Here is a 17902-nt window from a genome sequence, read left to right as displayed (position 1 = left end):
TCCAACTCAGAAGAATGGATTCACATGATACATATATAATACGCATGGGCATGGTTTTGTAATCTTGGATCGAATCAGCCGATTCATCGATGACCGAAGGGAAAAAAGATAATAAAAGCCGATTGTTGTTACAAATCAAGGGTAAATCTGTTGGATTCAGGTCGATCCAGATCAGTATTGGCCATGATTGATCCCGAGATTACGAACCATGTAGATGGGAGAGCGTTCCCTCTTATGCCTTTGTGAATTTTTGGATGTTAGAGGGAAGGGTATTACGAAAACCTGACAATAGGTGGTATATGGGAATTTCAAAGAAGAAAATTACAGTAAAATGGGTGAAAGCATGCAAAAATGGTTCAAATGCTGGCATCGTGGAGATCTTTTCTCTTATACGCATTTATAAGTTTCAACGGTTTAGAACTAAAAAAGTCAATTGGTTCGGTTAGATTTTGTTCAATTAAATATTTCGATTTGATTCAAGATGCAATGTATACAAACTAAAATCGAATAATTTTCATAATGTTAATTTAAATCAGTTTAAGATCTATTGAGTTTCATTGAGTTCATGTATGGCCTTGATAAGTTGATAATTCAGTTCAAAATCGACTAAAGCTAGGGAGGACATCACAATATATTGTCCCATGATATCGAATCAGGCTACCTTTCAATGAGTCTGGATCATGCTATAACACAAGAACTTTAGTTGCGGTTCTCGTTCTTTCATTGTGCGACACGCATCCAATGAGAAGGGGAGAAATCACGACAACTTCTTTCACCAAATTCTCGTCAAATTGAGGATTTGGTAATATGGCACCATAGTAACAATTTGGTGATATGACGATATGACACCACCGTCATGATAGCAACATGACACCATAGCAATGATTTGGTTATACGACTTTGATTTGAGGACATAACAATTTGGCTTTATGGTGGCAATATGACGATTCAACTGGATGGATACCAAAAACTATTTCAAAGAAGGGGAAAAGCATGTTACTTGGTTGCATGGCTTGTGTGCCAAGACAAAGGAGTGCACAAAAATACCTTCCTACCTCATGAAATTAAAAAAAATATATATCTATGTTGATGCCCCACCATTGCTCTCATTGCGCCCCCCCCCCTCCACCCCCACTACACGACTAGACAACAAACTCTTGTGCTACAAAGAATTTCTTAAGGCGTTGTTGCCTTTTTGCCCAAGGTCAACGAAGATCAATCGGGATCGCCAATGGCTAATCCAAGAGTCACGACCTTGGCTTTTATATTCATTGTTGGGGTGGGGTGGGGTGGGGTGGGGTGGGGTGGGGGAGGGGAAGGGAGTTCAGATCTGCTACCCACATGGGGACGGGTGGGGACAAATCTGAACCCTCCATGGGAGTATGGGACCCGCCACTAGGGTGTGGGACACACGCCCCATGGAGGGGTCAGATCTGTCCCCACCCGTGCCCATGTGGGTAGCTGATCCGGATCCAGGGGAAGGGGATGGGGAGGACTATTTTGATCCTACAAACTTTGTAAAGATGCCAGCAACATCACCTCTTACTAAATTGTGGAGATTCAGATCACTCATTTTCAACATGTCAAAGAATTATGTTTACATATATAGCCCAATAAAGAAAGAATAAATGCTTATAGGTTGGCTGAGAAATCTTAAAGAACTTGGAATGCTGAAAATTAAAACAAGAAAAAGATGCTTTTGATCAATTCGATGAAGCACAAGAAGAAAACAAAAAAACAGCCAATCCATATCATAAAATATCACAATTACACCTATAATAAATTCATTTCGTTTTGAATTCTCTTGGCATGTTGCAATCATAACGTGAAGCTTTAAAATAATCTCTTCTTTTTTTACATTTTCATTAGGGTTTTATGGGGGCAATTTGGAAATCGGATTGCTTTACTTCTTTAACTTTGCACTCAACCATGGAAAAGGCCTAAAAAAATGCTAAAACATGATGGTTGAGTTTGAGTTGTACCTTTTTAATTAAAATTTTTCAGATTAAATTGTACCTTTCTAATTGAAATCTTCCAGAAACTTCTAATGGTTTGATCTTCAATCGGACTATATCATCGCATATGTCACGTTTTAAGTTGCTATCAAATGTTTAAAATACTAAAAAAAAAAAGGAAGAGAAGCTAAAAACATGAGAAGTTTCTTTGAATTAATATTTTTCAGAAGAGAGAGGAGGGTGGGAGTAAGAAGCAATTGCAGAGACCAGGTCAATTTGACAAACCCATATGGTCCTTAGTCCACCATTTTCAGAATTGACTTGTTTAACAGTCCAGCCAGATAAGATCTATGACCATTCCTCAATTATTTCAAGTGCTACTACTCTCTGCTTATTATGAACATTGCACAGCAATTTTTTAACTTTTGCATATGAAGATCCACAGAATAATATACCACCAAAAGAGAATCAATTCTATTGTCCAGTTTCTACTCATTTTGCTTTTTTAAATATGAAAAATCAGGTCTTTCAATGACCTTATCTGAAGATGCTGGATCAAAAGGTGAACATATATTTTGCAAATCCACACCAAACTCAAACAGCTCTCCAACTTGCTGCTTGGTTCTTATAGTTGCATTAAATCAATGCAAGATTTGATGATCTCTGAAGGGGGCACAAATCCAACCAGTACACAGATATCAAAATTCTCCTTTACAACATATTATCTCCATACCATCGATATAGTTGGTTATGTCTCCTTTCCACCAAGGAGAAAGCCAGCATAGTCAAACTTTCTGGAATTAATACTTCAAGAAATTTAATGCAATTATGCAAGGGCTTGTGCAGGCTCATAATCTAGGCTTACAGTCCTATAGCATGAACTCTCATCTCGGCGTGTCCACAAGCTTGGGTCAATTCCTCCAAGTACAACTTGAAGAACCTTAAGCTAGCTATCCACCTCAACAGGTCCTACAAGACCATAAGATTTGCTCCTACAAAATCTTCACAGGATCTATGAGACATATTTTACTTTTTAAGGTTTGCTTCTCTCAGTTTTCACAAGACTTAGTATTGAGAAAATGAAAATTTGGTGAATTCCAAGAATTACCTCTTTGACATTCAAATTTTCAAATATCAGGATCGGCCAGGTCCGTTTCACTTGATTTCACAGTTTTCCTGCCAAACACAGACAAACTCAGGTTGGATGGGAAAAGTCACTTCAAGATTGGCAAAGTCCATTCCAGTACTAGCTGCTCTTTTAGATCCTTGTTGCCACTAGACATTCTCTTGTAATTGCTCTTTCAGACAATTAATGCTTCAAGAACTCATTTGTTGCTCCATTGTGGGTTGTTGGTGTGACTCCATGCTTCCCTCAAGAGTTTCCAAGATCCTAGGTGCCTCCTAGACCTGGTTGTTGTAATGGGTGTGACTCCTTTACAACATTTCATATGCTGCATTTTCCACAATTGATAATTCAGTAACTACATCTGACATTAAAGTAAACAACATTCTGAGACCCATCCATATCCCTGAATCCATAAACTTGATTGAACATTGATGAGGAACTACTTCTTAAGAAGTAGAGGTACAGTGTCACTAGGGCAAACCAAATCATTCAGGTGATTATCAGCCTCAGTAATCTTTTTAGTCAAACCTAGTTCTTCACTCAAATCACATTCGCTTTCCAGCACCAAAACTGGTCGATATTGTTCATGGTTTGGCACAGATTTTCATGGCATTTGAAATTAATTTCTCCCTAAGGCGGGCAGATCTGGTATGGTAAGGCATCAATTTGACTAACCTGATGACTTCATCATTTGGGTCGAAATTGTAAACCTGAAATCTATTTTTTTGGGAAGGGGAGTGTCCAGTCAAGAACCGGCACTACCCAGGACTGTAAATATTATCTGATCATGATCCAAATCTATTTACTCAATCCAGCTAAGATTGAATCCCTGATAGATCTGTAAAATGAATTCATTCAAATATACCCTAATATATCGGATAAGACTAGTTCTGTTATAATGTAAAGGACATCTTATGGTTCCAATTATTTCAAGTATTGAATTACAACGGGAATGTTTGAGGATCAACCGCAAACCTGTTTATATTATTGTACTTTACAGCCCTAATGCCACCACTTTCCAGAAGGTGACAAGCGCTTAGCTTCACATTCTCAACATTCCACTGCATAACCAAAAATTACCAGAAAAAGAAAGATCTTACCATATAATTCTCACATCAGATTAGATTAGTAATCTGGAATGAGTTTGGACATAATCAACCAGAGAATTACTCCTCTTGAGTTCATTCTCATGCATTGATTCTACATCCTTTCCCCTCGATGAAGTTTTCTAGTTTCTCTCACCAAATTCATTCATAGTTTTTTAATTTCCTCCAAAACCAACTTACATTCCACAGTAAATCCCACCCTCTGGTTTAAAATCAAATCAATTCACAAAGTCAAAGGATTCAAAATTATTTCTTTCGCAACACTTCAGGTTTACTTCTTCTGTTAGGTCTCGACTTCTCTGCTATTTAACTTTTGTATCCTAAATAATTCTAAGTATTAATTCAAATGTATCTTTGCTTGAGCACCAAAAAGATAGTGAAAGAACAAGTTCTCAACTTTCAAAAAGAGAAGACAAGGGGGAGGGGGGGCGGGACAAGCATCCAACCTGATGTGTGAGTTCTTTTTTCTCCTCTCCCCCACCCCCACCCCCACCCCCAGCAATTCCGAAACCCCAGGAACACTTTCTCTAACATGAAGACAAAGAAGCTATAAAGTAGACCCCATCATGGAGCTACAAGGTTTGGTTTAATATTTAAGTGAAACATTCCTGTAAATATAGAAGAATTCAAAAGATACAGAGAAATAATATATGATAAAAGGAAGCTGAAGTAAAGCATCAGATATAAAACTCAACATCGGTAACATAAAATGAAATTTGCATACCTGGGTTTGATGAGCCCAGGGGAGAAGTTTCTCTGGATAGCAAGAGCAGAACCTTCACTGTCATAGACAACCAAGGTCAAGGCTGAGAAAGAAAGGTGGAGCTGGTAAACAGTCCTTGGTTTACCAGCCTCTCCATAGACCCATTGTTGCATTTTAAGCTTTTGTTCATATTAAGGTGCCTGAAATGTAGCCCTGCAATCTTGCACAGTAACAGCTCAAAACCACAAAAGATAAAATAAAAGAAGAATAATTTCTTATCTAATTATCATGTTTTGATCAAAACGATCCCAATGGGCCAAAATGGCCCAAATTACAAAACCTTCTAAACAAAGTCAGTTTGGGGAACAAAGCAAAATATTTTGATCATGCTGTCTGGAGGGGACAAGAAAATTCTAAAACTGAAGTAATAAGTGATTTTTGAAGGATGTCAAAACTTCCCACATTTTGGCCAATTGAAGACTCACTAAAATTGCCTTAATGGAGTTGCATGCATTACAAGATCAATTATCAAAACTATACATCTTTTTCTTTAAGCCCCAACTCCAGTTAGAGCATATATGGAATGGATTTTTATCCAGTTTTAGGTTTCATTTCCCAAACTGCTTTCTTTAAAGTCCTACAGCTGCTTTAGATACAACCCTACAGGACAAAGAGGATGAAGAGAATAAAACTCACAAAAAGAATATTGGGACTTGTAATTGAACAGGATCAAATAGAACCAAAAATGTTCTCGTAGGATATAAAGACATAATGGACCATATAATAATGTGGTACCATAATGTTTCAACCCAAGAAACCAAATCATAGCAATATGAGAAGCAGAGACAGAAGCTCTTTTCATATGACATTTCAAACAGATCCATTAACACCATAAGCTAATGCAATTGTTACACCCATCAACTACTAATTACACACGATTTAGATATTTCTAGAATGAGGCATATGAGTTTCCCAATTTCACGATAGCATAGCTGTAGGACATAGAGAAGCACAACAACACAGTTGAATAGTTACATACCCATCTAAGAATTCTCCGACTGCCAAACCCTTACCTGCAAATCCAGCGAGTGTGTTGATTCTAAAAAGATGTAAAAGGAAGTGTTTGACTTCAAGGAATTTGTCCACCATGACTTCATATGACTCTACCCCGCAATTTTCATGCAACAATCTTTGGACATGTATGAAGACAAATTAAGAAATTCCACCAAATATGGTAGAATTCAGGACAGCCTGGGTAGTTGGCATTGTCAGTAAGCTAGTCAGATTTTGGATGTCAATTATTCAGAGTCTCAAGAATTTAAGAGTAAGTCAAGTTTGAGCAATGCTGATTCTGAATTTCTAATAGAAACCATAAAATATACTAACTCTGTTGGGTAGGAGTAAACGCAAGAAGCTCAATCCAAAAGAAAAAATAGTACTACATACTCATTAAGTCATTATCCAACATTTATAAGTCACTATGCCAATTTATCCATTTGCAAGGACTATTTCTTTAGCTGCAGAAGAGAAATATCAGATTAAAAAAAAATGAAATGGGGGGGGGGGGGTGTGGAAGAGGATGAAATAGATGAAGAACAATGTGATTTCTTGTTTCATTGAAAAAAAAAAGCAAATGAAGTAAATTATGTGCAGATAAGAAGAATACAATCTCCAATCATTTATAGTGATTCTTGTTTTGTACTGTATCTTTTTCCCCCCCTCCCTTGGTAAAAGAGTCGTTTTGTTAAGGCGATGGATTACTGCACTGCACCGAGGCACTTCAATTGGACTGAGGAATTACTTTTCTCAATGAGCATCCCTCCATGTATCCATCACCTGAGGGTTGTATCACAGTGTATCAAACTTCTACAAGTATTTTACAAATCCAATACAAGCCCATCAGCATGGTTTTATCCAACAGCTCAGCAGAGTGATACTACGGCTCATAAGTCTGTCTGTGAGAATGAATCCCAGACTGGTAGACCTCAAGATGATATAAGGCCTTAGCAATCAACTCTTTCAAAGAAGGATTTTGAGCAGCTACCAAACGAACAGCTCCCTCGAGAGCAGTCAATGCCCTCGCTCGCTCCAGAGCCTCGCTGTTGCCCACATGTAAGGCAAGGTAACAAAGTAGAGTCAGTCCATGAAACTGAGCCACTTCATTGGCCCTCAGCAGTTTCATTAGAGGTGGGACCCCGTCGAACTCAATGATTGCCTTTGAATGCTCCACGCAGAGGAAATTCTCGGGACAAGCGAATTTCCCCAGGGCAATGGCGGCTGCTGCGGCCACATCGACGTTCTTATTGCCGAGCTGCACCACTAAGGGCCCAATTACTCGGGTTTCTCGGGCAGGGAAGGTTCGAGCCAGTGACCCAATCGATTTTATGGCAGCAATTTGAAGCGATGGACTGTTGTTCACCTCTCCAATCACCCTCAGAAGTTGTTCCACAACCGCCTTCGCCGGAGGAGAGTTGGTCTTGAAAGCAGCACGCCTAAGGTCAGCATTGAGCTCGGCTGCCGCAGTAATCTCCATTACCGTCATGAGACAGTGATGCTGCACCTCCCCTTGTTCCTTCTCGATGAGCTTCGCAAGGCAAAGTAGCCCTTTCGTCTCGGTAATCATCCGGCTATTGGAGACACTCCCTCTGGAAAGCATCCACAGAGCCATGGCACAACTAATCTTCAGTTCGAGCTTCACCTCTGGTTTCTCATTTTCCCTGTCTTTCCTGTGATGCCCATACCGACCAAAGGCGTCCGGATAGTATACGGAAGAAGAAGAACTCGAGCGCGAGTGCGAGGAACGGTTCTGTTTCTGCGTCGTCGCGGTGGACTGCTTCTTCTCCATCTGCATATGGTTCTCAACAATAGTGTGAATGCTTGGTTTTACGTCAACAGGCTTGGGCTCATCCAGGACCACATCGATGGACAGCAACGAGACCAGAGGCCTAATGGCGTTCTCCCTGGCGAACTCCTCCTGTGCAACAGGGTCGTGCTCAGCCATCTTGGAGACCAAGTTAGCGACCCAAATCTGAACCCTCATGGGGGACTCAATGAGGACCTGCACGATCATCGGAATCCCAAGCTCGGCGGCTATGATATGGACCCTTTCCTGGTCGGTGGCGAGGTTAAGCAAGGCAGTAGCAGCTGCAATTTGGGCTTCGGGAGAGCCGCTTTCCTTCAAGAGCTTGAGAAGCGGAGGGACTCCGCTCTCCTCAACGATGATCTTCTTGTTACGGTCGTTGTCAAGGGCGAGGGAGGCAAGGGAGTTAGCAGCCTCGATACGATCAGGCAAAGGACCCATTTGGATGAAAGCCACATAAGACCAGACCCAGGAGAGGATTGGGTCGTTGCTGGCGATGGGAGGAAGGGAGTAGACAATACCGCCAGAGGCAACAGAATCGAAGATGCTGAGAAGCCACTTCATGTCACTGACGGAGGCGTCGAGGTGGTTCAACGCCTTGCGGAAATCCGTAGCGCTCGTGATATTAACGACCCGACGGAGGACACCGCTGTGCTTACACTTACGGACCAGCGTTAGGGCTCGCTCCAGGTTCTTGGACACGTCGGCGACGATGCGTCGGAGGGAGCGCTCGTAGAGAGAAGGGGTAGAGGTGGCGAAACGGACAACGGAACGGAGCATTTGGGAGAGACGGTCAACCTGTTTACCCACTTCGCCGCACTCCACCTTGAATAACTCAGCTTCATCCACGGCCTTGCGTATTCTCTCCGCCAGTAAAATTGGGAACGAAAGTTCTTCCTCTATGCTCTTCTCCTCCGCCATCGCTAATCGATCCACCGACCGATCAATAAACCTCATCAATTACAATTTCCTTCTTCTGTACTCTATACTCTACTCTACTCCTCTCTCTCTCTCTCTCTTTCTGATAGACTCTTCTTTACTCTCTTCAACAACCCACCTTTATATATATCTGGGTTTCGAAGTCTTTTTTCCTCTTTTCTGGTTCTGGTTTGTCTTATAATAAAGTAAACTTTGGGTGGAGACTTGTGAGGGAGGGAGGGAGGAAGATTGATCTTAAATCTTAAATGCTTAATCGTCTTCCTTCCATGTCATCGTCTTCGTGACTGCACTTGCGTTTCTATTTTGCTTTCCAAAAATATATTACAACCGGTGACAGGTTGAAACTTCCATCCTTCACAATTCACACATTGGAATTATGCCAAACCGCCATATTTTGAAAATTATTTCCAAACAGGTTATGAAGGATGAAATTTATAACCTTTCTCCGGTCATATGATAAAATAATCCTTTGGATTTAGTGTGTTTTTTTTGCCCTTTTTTGGGGGGTAAAGATTTAGCGTGTTGATAGTAAAATAATGTTTGTGTTGTTTCGGAGCAAGTTTCATGGTGAGTTCTACCGATACTTGATACGATCCGTGTGATACCTGATTCTTTTTTCTTTTTTTTTTGGTAAGGTGATACCTGCTGATTCATGAAAGTCTAAAACTATAATTGATACATACCGATACGGATTTCGTATCACTAACGCCGATGACGATGTCTTTCTACATAAAACGGTAAAGATATTAAATGGTTCGGTTTCGATTAAACCATTCAATTAAATGGTCTCAATTTGAAAACCATAACAAAACCAATTTTATTAAAGAGCGACAGTTTAATGGTTTTGATTTAAATGGTTTTTATTTGATTTTGGTAGGTTTTTTTTTTTTGGGTACAATTATGTACATGTAAAAATGTTTAACGATCTGTTTTGGTTAAACGGTCTAATTTGATATACTCCGATTTAAAACATTTAATTAAATAAACTCAAAGTTAAAATTATAATCGAACCATTTAATAAATAGTTTTACGATTTTGATTCAAATGATTCAATTCGATTTTAGTAAATGATTTGGGTTTGATTTTGACACTTTAGCAGGGCTGTAAACAGATCGGATTCGGCTCGGATAGGGCTATATCCGCATCCGCATCAGATTAGCTATCGGACGGATTCGGATAGTGCTAAACGGGTACGGACACAGATACAGATCGAATATTTTATCCGTTTACATGTAAATATAGTTTTTCGGATAGCTATAGTATATCCATATCCGCATTTATTTAGCTTTCGGACAGATTCAAATAGTACTAAACAAATACGAACACGAATACAGAAACTGATTTCGACTATTCATTTACACTCCCACACCTTAGTAAAAATATCGTTATTAGGCCCATCTGAAGGATCCGGACCCAACCCTTTTTTTATTTGGGTAGAGGTCGGGTCCCACTCTAGTGGTCGCCTGTTAAGTCTATAATAATAGTCTTCTTTATTCTCTTTCTATCTTTCAGTTAAGAGCTGGCGCCATTTTACAACTTTTTAAAAAGGTTTGTTTTCCTGGTTGCTTCACAATTCTTGCTGTGTGAACCCAGGCGGGGAATTGGAAACCTCTTCAAAGGGGTATTCGCAAAAAAGAAAATAAAAAAATAAAAAGAAAAAAAAATTTTCTTTCCACGAAAGCTTCCATAAGAAAGGCATTTTTCAGTTGTGGCTTGTGATACTTTAAGCTATGTTTGGAAGTTAAGAAAAGAATTTTTTTTTTAAAAAGAAAAATATAATAGGTCAAAAATTATGATGATACAATGATTGATTTACGAGTTTTTTTTTTTCAAATATAAATTTATTTATTTTTTTCCTTTTTTTTTTTTTTTCAGACTCATAAGTGGTCAAGATCAATGCCGATTTTAAATAATTCGAATTGATTGACTTAACATTTTTTAAGGTTTTGACTGATTCTAATAAGATCAAAATTAGAATGGTACATTTTTTTTGGGTGGGATAGTGGAAGGAATCTAAAGTAGACAAACGTATACAAACACAAATCAATTATGATAAATAATTACTCCGTCCAATTTACTTCTTTAGAATCATGGTTGAAACGGCCATTTGAGATTATGAGGGAGATGAGCAGCAGTATCAGTTGTGGTGCGGCACAAGATTATACATTTGATGGGTATTTGGTGCGGTGCGAAATGACCGTCCTACCACCAAGAAATACGCAAATGACCCCTCACTTGATACCCCCCCCCCCCACACACACACTCTCCCATCGTCTTTGCATGCACACGGGAGCGACACTCCCAGACTGAGAACACTTCCTCAATAGTTTTACTTTGGGTAACTAGATAAACCTTTATAGTTGGTCTGACTATAAAACAATCCCAAAAAAATAAAATTCGTTTGAAAATAACTTGAACCTATAGAAAATTATCCAAAGCTCTTGACAATTCAGTAAAAATTCAATAAGCACCATACAAAGGCTTGGGCATAACAATCTATTGCAACAATGAATGATTTGCGTAGAACAAAAAAATATTAATAGAATTATTGTCTAAATAATGTGAATTACATTGTCCAAACATAGCTCACTTGATAAACATTTTTACTCACTCATCATATTTATTAGGAAAATTGTTGACGTCAATAAGTCTTAATGAAGTACAACGCTTCACCATCTGCCACATGACGTATATGGGTATATTCTTGCGGGTGTGCACCAAACAAGAGCATCTTATTACAACAATTTCAGCTTAAGATCATTAAAAAAAGTATCCAAAACTACAAAAGATACCAATTGTATTTTATATCCATTTTCATTGATGTCATCATTTAGGTAAAATGTGCCAAATTCTCATTCTAAGATGGTGTTTGGTACATTCTAGATCCATAACACATTCTAGGAATGCATACCAAACACATCATCGGTAAGCATTTTTAGAATAGATTCTGGATCTAGAACCCACTTTTAAACCTTAGTTGTCCTCTATTTTTTGTTTCAAAATGCATTCTAGACCTATAATCTTTTCCAAGAATGCATATCAAACAAAGCATTATGTTGTGTTTATATGCATTCTCAAAATAGATTCCGGATGAACCGATTTTTCTCTTTTGTTTTTTTTTTTTACTTCCGAATACGTTCTAGACTCAAAATCTATTCCAAAAAATGCATACTAAACATAACCTAATTTATTGTTAAATTTTTATGAAATTTGAAAATTATTAATAAAAATTTAAGTCATTGAGGTTCCAAAATAAATTCTCAATTTGCATCAGTTCAATGTTAGTTGTAATTTCTACCAAATCAAAAAAAAAAAAATAATAATAATAATATAAACTTAACCAAATCATATCCATTTAAGAAAAAAACATTCCCCCCTTCATTGTTGAGTTTTGCTTTATCATGAATTTTTCTCCTCTCAGGTTCCCTGCCCGGTAGGTTCGTAGGTTCCTCTCATAGTGTGTTCAGGCAGGAGGTGAGGTCGTCATTTCCAATCCCCTATGAGAGGAACCTACGAACCTGACCGGGCAGGGAACCTGAGAGGAGTTAAGTACCTTTATCATAGCAGCGTATAAAATCTATATCTCAAATTGGTACTGATGTAATATGAATAATCTTATAATCAAATATTTTGAGAGTGGCCGACCAGTGTTATAGTATAGGCAAATAGAATATGAACAAAAAAAAAAACTTGTAAAAGGAAGCTAAAATTGCTGGTGAAGTTAGCTAACCAAACCTTTCTCCCTTAACATTTGCTTAAGAAAAACTAAGTTCCATAGCCCAAAAGGACAACTTAATAATACTTATTCTCTTAAGAAAAGCAGAAGGTACCATAAAGCCATGGAGAAAGAACAGTTTTGCTGACTTTGGAGTTATCACTTACTAAACATTATTATCACTTACTAAACTTTTTTATTTTTTGATTAAATTATCACTTACTAAACTTTTTATTTTTTTGATTACATTATCACTTACTAAACATTGTTATGCAACATATGACAATTAAAGAATTAGGATAATTTCATGATTGAGAAAAAAAAATTTATTTGTTAATGTCAATGGTCGTTTCCGGTGGTCCGATTGACCATCTTTATAGGTATCAGTATCGGTGGCTGTATTTGGTGTAATTAAAAAAGAAAAAAGAGAGAGGCACTTTCTGGCCGATACTTCCAATTCGTAATGGTATCGGGCACTAAAGATATTGATACGTTTCGACCAATACAACATTGATACTTAGAACCACAAGTTAAATTGCTCATTAGAATTGTTTGGAATTGGGAACGGTATCGGATGATTAAGATCCGAATTAGTTGATTCAATTCCGATTTCTTGTATGGTGTTGGGGATCATTTAGTGTCTCTACAAGTTGGAGGCATGGACATGGCTCAGAGTAGGATAGGGAAAACCTGCAACGGGAACTACTATACGACAAGTGAAGAACAAGGATGAAAGATGAAGCATGGAGTGATCATGGTTTAAGGAATTTGAATTGAATCGATTAAATTGGTCTAGACCAATCTTTTCTTTTTTGCTTTTCAATCCCCTTGTTGATCTCTATTTTTTGTTATTATTTTCTTGTTGGACAAAGTTTTTCTTCACTGTGCGGTATAAGTTCATCCACCACCGTCCTAGGATTCACAAAACCACTCTTGGGTTTTAGTATGTTCCCAAAAGACTCTCCTGATACCCTGTCAGCATGCTCATCAAGAAGCCCATCGTTTGCTTGCGGAAGTGATCTTGCTTGCTATTCTATCAACCCTCGCCTGACGCAACCTCCTTCACCTGGATCAATAGTGCAGCTGTTGGGGTTCCACGCAGTAGACAGAAAAAATAGTCTCACATCGAATATGAATGGGGATGTGGGTGGGTTAATAGGTACTTGGACACCCTCTCCTTTACGACTAGCTTTTGAGGATGAGTTTTACCCAAGTCCCTAACAAGTGATATCAGAGTCAAGGTTGTGGTAGGGTCAAGGTGTGGCAGGGCCAAACTTAGGAAAAAACCAAGTCGTGGGAACCCAGTATGATCTCAAAAACTCTCGTGTGAAGGGGCAGATTGTTGGGGTTCCACGCGGAAAGCGAAAAAAAAGCCCTATATCGGATATGAATGGGGATATGGGTGGGTTAATATGTATTTGGGCACCTCTCATTAACGACTAGCTTTTGAGGATGAGTTTCATCCAAATCTCTAACAACAGTTACACTACCACCACTCGTCAGATAGAAATAGGGGACTTCCCTGTAGTCTTAGTAAGAAGAGGAATGGTTAAGATGAAGAAAAACTAAGTCCTTACTTGTTTTAGACTTTTAGTAGTAAAATAGCATAATAACATTTAAACTTCTCCATTCTCCCCCTTGCAAAAGAAACCCTAATGTAATAAATCAAAATTTTACAAAAAAAAAAATCTTTTATTTATTTAATTTGTATAATTCAAATTTCTAGGTTTAGACCAATTCCAGCCGATTTGACTGAATGAATGGGTCATCGGTTAGTTTATGTAATTGAGAGGGTAACTAATTGAAAGAAAATAAAATGAGAGAGTATTCTTAACTATCAAATCAAAGGGAAACCGTACCCCCAAAAAAAAAAAAATTTGGTGGGAATGGGAATCTTTGCAAGTGTTGCCCAATCCCTACGACTGAGCTACCTAAGAAGGCCCTCTTACATACGCCATCCCAAGATTAGTGGGGTCCACATCAAAACCTAAGAACAACTCTCCATCATATTCATATATATATATATATATTTTGGTAATATCATCATATTCATATAAGCTTATAGTAAAGTAAGTAATACTAATTAGGTCAAAGTTGACTCTCTTGGCCAATAAAGGTCATAAGACCTACCTAACCATCACACTCATGTCTCCATGCTTTTCGGTCTAAAGTTTTGACTCTAGTGGGATTCCACTTTTGATTTCAATCTCTCAATTCAGATTATAAATATTGGGAAAGAATTATTCTAAAAAATGGCAATCAAAGTTAAATGAGAGAATAAAATTTGTTTATCCTAAGTGTTCCTTTTTGTATAAGTAGGAGATTATTTCATTAATTTTTTTTTAAACTATAAGTAAGTAAAGACATATTACTTGACACTTTCCTAAAGATAGTATTTGCCCTTATGGTGTAACGTGATAAATACTAAATGACCTTCAAAATATAACAATCTATTGGTTATCGGCAGTAGGGGTGCATTCGCTTATTGTACCCTTTCAAGCAGATGTTGGAATTGTGCTCAAATTTAAAAAAAAAAAAATTCAAATTCATCAACAAACCGCAATATAAAAACTCACAATGATGGATTTTTTTGGACAAAAATATAGTGCTATTAAATAATAAACTTTTACTCGTGAAATTGGAAGAAAGAGAGGAAATAATAACACAAATTGACTAAATTGGAATGTTGACCTTGACCACCCCCTCAATTTATAGAGCAAAGACACTTTTTTCGAACACGCCTGTTTTAAAAGGTTGTACCTATCTAGTTTTTACGACTAAGATTATGTCTTAATATAAGATTCTACATTTTTATCATGATCACACCTCTTAGTATAAGTATCTTTTTAGTATAAGCACAATTTTACATATGGGCATGTCTCACGCGTAGAGACTTGTCTTTATACCCTTCAAAGTATGTAAAGATATTTTTACATATACGAAAGTGTATGATTCATATTTCTTTGTACTTGTAAGGGAGTGAGTCATTCAAATGTCATATCTCTTGCCCATATATTAAGGAATTTGTTTGTACATAAACACACCTTCTCTTCATAAAAAAATACAATGCCATCAAAAAATGAAAAACATTCATGCATCTATGCGTCGCCTCACCTCACTACGCTACGATACGACAAGACATGGTGACAGAAATAAAGCAAAACAAAACAGGTATTTTAAATCTCTGCTTTTAAATCTATTTTAAAACCAATAAATATAAACCTTGAGAAGAAGATTTTCATGGATCCATGCACATTCTTCATCTTATCAACTTACAAGTTGACTTTCTTTCATTTCTCATTTGGCAAAGGCTTGACTGGGGATATGCTCTTCTACATTGTGGAAAAGGCTCAACTGCTCCATATATTACTTTTGTTTCAATAGGTAGACCTAATTATATATTAATTAGACATGTGCCAGAATTTGATGATCCAACTCAATTGAATTGTTTTACATGTAATTAGATTACAACTAACTAAACTAATCATGGAAGAACAAACAGCTAACTCATTCTAGATTGGAACTTGGCCAAAAATTGAATAGTGAATTGGTGATTAAAATTCAAGAATCGGATTTGGATCAGCGAAATCGGTTGTAGTCGATCCTGTTTCAGACTGTTTCTGATCGATTCTTGATCGATTTTAGTCTTTTCTAACTGAATCAAAATCAACTGGACCTCTGGTTGGATATGACCTTTACTGGAGACACTATATGTGACAGTGTCAGAAAGCTTGTTTTTGGCTCTGCTATCTACCACATTTGGATGGAAAAGAATCTTAGGAGATGAACTTCCAACTCTAGATCTTTTGATATGATTTGAAAAGCCATCTCTTTCGATGTCTCATCCAAGCTCAGTTTTATCCCTCATAGATCCATTATTGGTACCCCAAGGAACAGGAATATTGTTGTATCCTGGGGTCTTGATCTTTCTATTTTGCAGGCCCCCACCTCTGCATAGGTTGGCTCTCGGCTGCCCCCCCTCTCTCTCCCCCCCCTCTCCTCTTTGTATATCCCCTTCCCCCATTTTTTCCCTGCCCCCTTCAGGGGATCGGTAATACATTATATTCACCAAAAAAAAAAAATATCAGCTGGACCCGATCTGAATCCCAATTACAAGTTTAATAACCTTGTCGCCAACTAAACTGCAATGCTAAATTCGAAAAAAGTTTGTATCATCAAAATAATAGGAATTGAAGTATAGCTTATAACTCGTTCTTTTTTTTTTTTGGTGCAATTCAAGGGCCGAATGGCCATCATGGCCCCACAAGGAGGCAAAGAGGGGACCCACAAGGGGAGTCAAATATGGTACCAATAGGCTCCACTTCTTGGAAAGCAATTAAATAGTATAACTTATAACTCGTTCTTTTAAAGAGGGGACCCACAAGGGGAGTCAAATATGGTACCAATAGGCTCCACTTCTTGGAAAGCAATTAAATGTGGACTAGGTGTCGCTGAGGAGACTTGAACCACCGATCAAGCTCCCGACGCTGTTTCACCAAAGGGACAGCGAACCAACAAGGCAAGCCCTTGATCGACAATCATTCATTCTTGGTTATTAGATTTTAGTCAATTTTTTTTAGGGTTTTCCACATTACTGGTGAAGGAGGAATCTCTCACTCCGTACCAATGACAATGTGTAGAACGATTTCATTAGTAAAGGACCTAAAATAGTCAAAAAAGTGATTAAATAAATAAAAAAATCTTCTTAAAAGGCATATAATAAGTGGACAATGTGGGAATATTTTTCCCCTTCTTTAAAAAAAAAAAAAAAAAAGCTCTATAATGAAAGGGTTGCATTTATGTTATTTTTGCCCTTTCCACCTATGAACAAGGTGGTTTAGGGTCTTTTTTTAATTGTTTTATTCTTCTTAATTTAATGGCATTCTTAGATCCTATAATGGGCACTTGTTTAGGGTATACAAATTGCAAAAATCCAAAGATTCCTTAAAACCCATGAATCAACTTAATATCAAAATGAGTTGGTAATATACAAAGGAGCCAGGGAGACAACAAGGGACCAACCTAGAAAGAAGAATCACTCATTCAATATAATACATTTTATAATGGGATGGCTAGTGGAGTATTAAAAACATGCAGAAATCCTAGACTTTAATGGGGGTGTTTTTAATGGGGTCCATTAGGAATAAGATTTTTTTTTAATGACTTTAATATCTGTCAAGTGATAAGGCTGTCTAAAGAATTATCAGATCATAGTAGCACTATGTGGGGAATGTTGTCATAAGTATTTTCTCATTTCATTCATACTTTTCATCTTTTTCATTTATGACATTATGATTTAGTATAATACAATGGAGAAAGTTTTTCATCTATAGGCAGCAGCGTTTGGTATGTATTCTTGGAATGCATTTTAAGTTGATTCCCGTAAAATCCCAAACCCATCTTCGATCCCTAGTAGTACTCCTTCCCACCACCTCCTTCATTTTTCGCTCACTCAACACCTACTGCCCCACTCCAACACAAACCCCTTCCTTCTAAGT

At 37.7% G+C, this 17902-nt stretch overlaps 1 protein-coding gene across 1 annotated transcript; it reads right to left on the bottom strand.

The window, feature by feature from the left end:
- Nucleotides 1–6475: 6475 nt before the first annotated feature.
- On the bottom strand, nt 6476–17848 carry LOC122656694. The gene is made up of 2 exons (XM_043851307.1): nt 17837–17848; nt 6476–8723 (listed from the first exon to the last, which is right to left on the bottom strand). The coding sequence occupies exon 2, from the start codon at nt 8705–8707 to the stop codon at nt 6827–6829; it is 1881 nt and encodes a 626-aa protein (XP_043707242.1). The 5' UTR covers nt 8708–8723; nt 17837–17848; the 3' UTR covers nt 6476–6826.
- Nucleotides 17849–17902: the final 54 nt, after the last annotated feature.

Source organism: Telopea speciosissima, chromosome 3, assembly GCF_018873765.1.
Source record: "Telopea speciosissima isolate NSW1024214 ecotype Mountain lineage chromosome 3, Tspe_v1, whole genome shotgun sequence".
NCBI lineage: Eukaryota > Viridiplantae > Streptophyta > Magnoliopsida > Proteales > Proteaceae > Telopea > Telopea speciosissima.
This window is presented reverse-complemented; position numbering and strand designations above follow the sequence as displayed.

Bases quoted from the DNA above. Each gene is read 5' to 3' on its own strand.
- LOC122656694 (XM_043851307.1), bottom strand. From the start codon at position 8,707: ATGAGGTTTATTGATCGGTCGGTGGATCGATTAGCGATGGCGGAGGAG.